Source organism: Emiliania huxleyi (genome assembly GCF_000372725.1).
Source record: "Emiliania huxleyi CCMP1516 unplaced genomic scaffold EMIHUscaffold_804, whole genome shotgun sequence".
Lineage (NCBI taxonomy): Eukaryota > Haptophyta > Isochrysidales > Noelaerhabdaceae > Emiliania > Emiliania huxleyi.
In genome coordinates this window covers 16,934-19,199 of record NW_005195988.1, presented here as the reverse complement: position 1 = coordinate 19,199, position 2,266 = coordinate 16,934, and the positions used below count along the sequence as shown (strand labels likewise).

At 67.1% G+C, this 2,266-nt stretch overlaps 2 protein-coding genes across 2 annotated transcripts in view; one reads left to right on the top strand and one right to left on the bottom strand.

The window, feature by feature from the left end:
• Positions 1-137: 137 nt before the first annotated feature.
• Positions 138-956, bottom strand: EMIHUDRAFT_121166 (hypothetical protein; the record flags this gene model as incomplete). The annotated part of the gene is made up of 1 exon (XM_005759236.1): positions 138-956. A coding segment is annotated over one exon (819 nt), but the record flags the coding sequence as incomplete, so codon positions are not given.
• Positions 957-1,621: 665 nt separating this feature from the next.
• Positions 1,622-2,266, top strand: part of EMIHUDRAFT_121165 (hypothetical protein) — a gene marked incomplete at both ends in the record, with an annotated part of 5,205 nt that continues 4,560 nt past the window's right edge. Inside the window, 2 exons of the mRNA XM_005759235.1 lie at positions 1,622-1,941; positions 2,090-2,135. Of these exons, the coding sequence (XP_005759292.1) occupies positions 1,622-1,941; positions 2,090-2,135 (366 nt within the window). The remainder of the gene's footprint in view (positions 1,942-2,089; positions 2,136-2,266) is intronic.

Sequence of the window (2,266 nt, the reverse complement as noted above, 5' to 3'; positions counted from 1 at the left end):
ACCTGCAGCCGCGGCGCCGCCTCGGCGAGGAACGCGCGGCCGATGCCGCCGACGCGGACGCGCTGCCTCATCACGTAGGCCGCGCCGCCCGCGCTCGATGCCGCGCCGGCCGGCGCGGCGTCGGCAGTGACGTGAACCTCAAGCACCCGCGACGCGCGAAAGTTGCCGACCGCGGCCCGCTCGGCGCCGACAAAGTCCCAGCGCACGGTGCGCCCCTCTGCCGTCTCAAAGGTCCAGCTGATGGAGCGGCAGGCGGGCTGGCCGAGCAGCGCCGCCGCCGCCGTCTTGAAGCCGTCGCCAAAGCCGCCCGCGGTCGCGTCGCCGCCCTTGCCAGCGTCGGGCACGCCCGTCTCGAGCGCACGCGGGTGCAGCGGGAAGGTGTAGTGCTGCAGGATCCGCAGCTCGTCCTCCTCCACCTCGATGGCGCAGACCGGCTCGTCGCCGCAACGAAAGGCGATGGAGGCGAGGGTGCCGCGCTGGCCGGCCGGCCGCTCGACGCGCAGCGACAGCGCCGGATGCAGCCGGCCGCGCGGCGCCAGGTCGAGGTGGTCGATCGTGTTTTGCATGAACTCGCGCAGCGCCGGCCAGAAGCCCGCCCACGCCGGCGTCGGCTTCTTGATGGTTCGCGAGGTGTCGTGCACGCGCTTGCCGGCGGGGAGGGCGGAGAGGTTGAAGCGGCACGCCTTGAGCTTTGCCTCGCGCGCCTGGAGGTAGGACGCGCGCTGGCTGGCCGACGGCGCAGGGCGTGCCGCGGCCGCGGCCGGCGCGGCCGGCGGGTTCTCGGCGTTGGGTGCCGGATCCTTGCGGGCGTCGGTCTTGCGTGCCTTTCGGGAGGGTGGAGGAGAGGAGGGCGCCGCCCGCGCCGCCGCGCTCCGCTTTGCCCTTGCGGCCGCTGGTGGCGGAGCCTCGCTCTCCTCGTCGGACGAGATGAGGCTGATTTGCTCGAGCGGTGACATCGAGGCACCGGTCCAGCTGTCCAGGATAGGACATGTCCCCCCCCAAAAGAAACAAAAATGCCTGGTTTCCGATATACCATCCCACCTCCATCTCCACACCATTCCACTTCCCATCCCATCCCCCTTCACATTCTCTAGATAAATTTCATCCTCCCATCCATCTCTCTCTCAACACCCCCTTCTATCCCACCTCCATTTCCACACCACACCAATCCACTTCCCATCCACCATCACTTTCTCTTTTTTCCCCCTTCTATTACCCACGATTATTTTTTACATGTATGGGCGACTTCACACCAGCCTGGCGCGGTCTACGTAACAACTGATTGAACCCTCCCGCACCCACTCCCCATACCGACACCATGTCTGGGGATGGGGAACCGACGCGCGGGAGGGATCATTTTGCGTTTTTTGGTGTTTTTTCTCTTTCTTGGCGGCTCTTCCGCGCCAGACTTCACCGCGTCCATAGCCTCTCCTCGCAACGACCACACAGCTCGCCATGCCGACCCGCAGCGCCGCTCGTGCGACGGACACGTGAGCAGCACCCACCGCGCCCGTCCCTGCGACGCGCGGCCGCACAGCAGCCTTTCGCAGCCGCCCGCCTCTCTAACGCTCGCCGAACGGCTGGCCCTGCCTTTGCTACTCTCAGGATCACTCCTCTCGAGATGGTGAGCGTCCTCGCTGATCCCACGGCGTTTGGCTACGTGGAATGTGTCTGGTATGCGCTCGAGCCGCTGCCGAGCAACCCACAGCACTCGTTCTGCGACCGCTTTGGGCTGAGCATGACCGAGCTCGACACCTTGCTTACTCATACCGATCCGCCCTTCTTCTCTGGCGCATTGAAGGAGCTCAAGTCGCTGCGCGAAAGCTCCTTCAAGGCGAGCATCGCAGCGGCGTGCGGGCCAACGGCACCTCCAGTCTTCAAGCAGACGGCTCGCAGCACTGCGGCGCTCGAGCGCGCTGCCGGCGCTGTCGGCGGCGTCTCGTGCGCAAACCGCTAGATGCGACCACACACCACGCTCACGACACGTCATTCGCACCTCCCGCGTTGCTATACCTCAGAACACCGCTCTGGCCCGCGCTTGTCACAGTCTGCACCCACACAGCGACGTGCGGCTCTGCACGCGCCGCAGGTGGGTGGGCTTTGGGCGGCAGCCGGACGTCACCCCGCAGCAGCAGGTCGACGGCCACGCGGACTCTGTTCAACCCGGCGCCGTCGGCCGCAGAGTCCTCGCTCGACTCGTCGAGGCCCGGGCCCGCCCACGAGGCGACACGCGGGCCTCTCGCAGTCGACGATGCAGCAGCAGCAG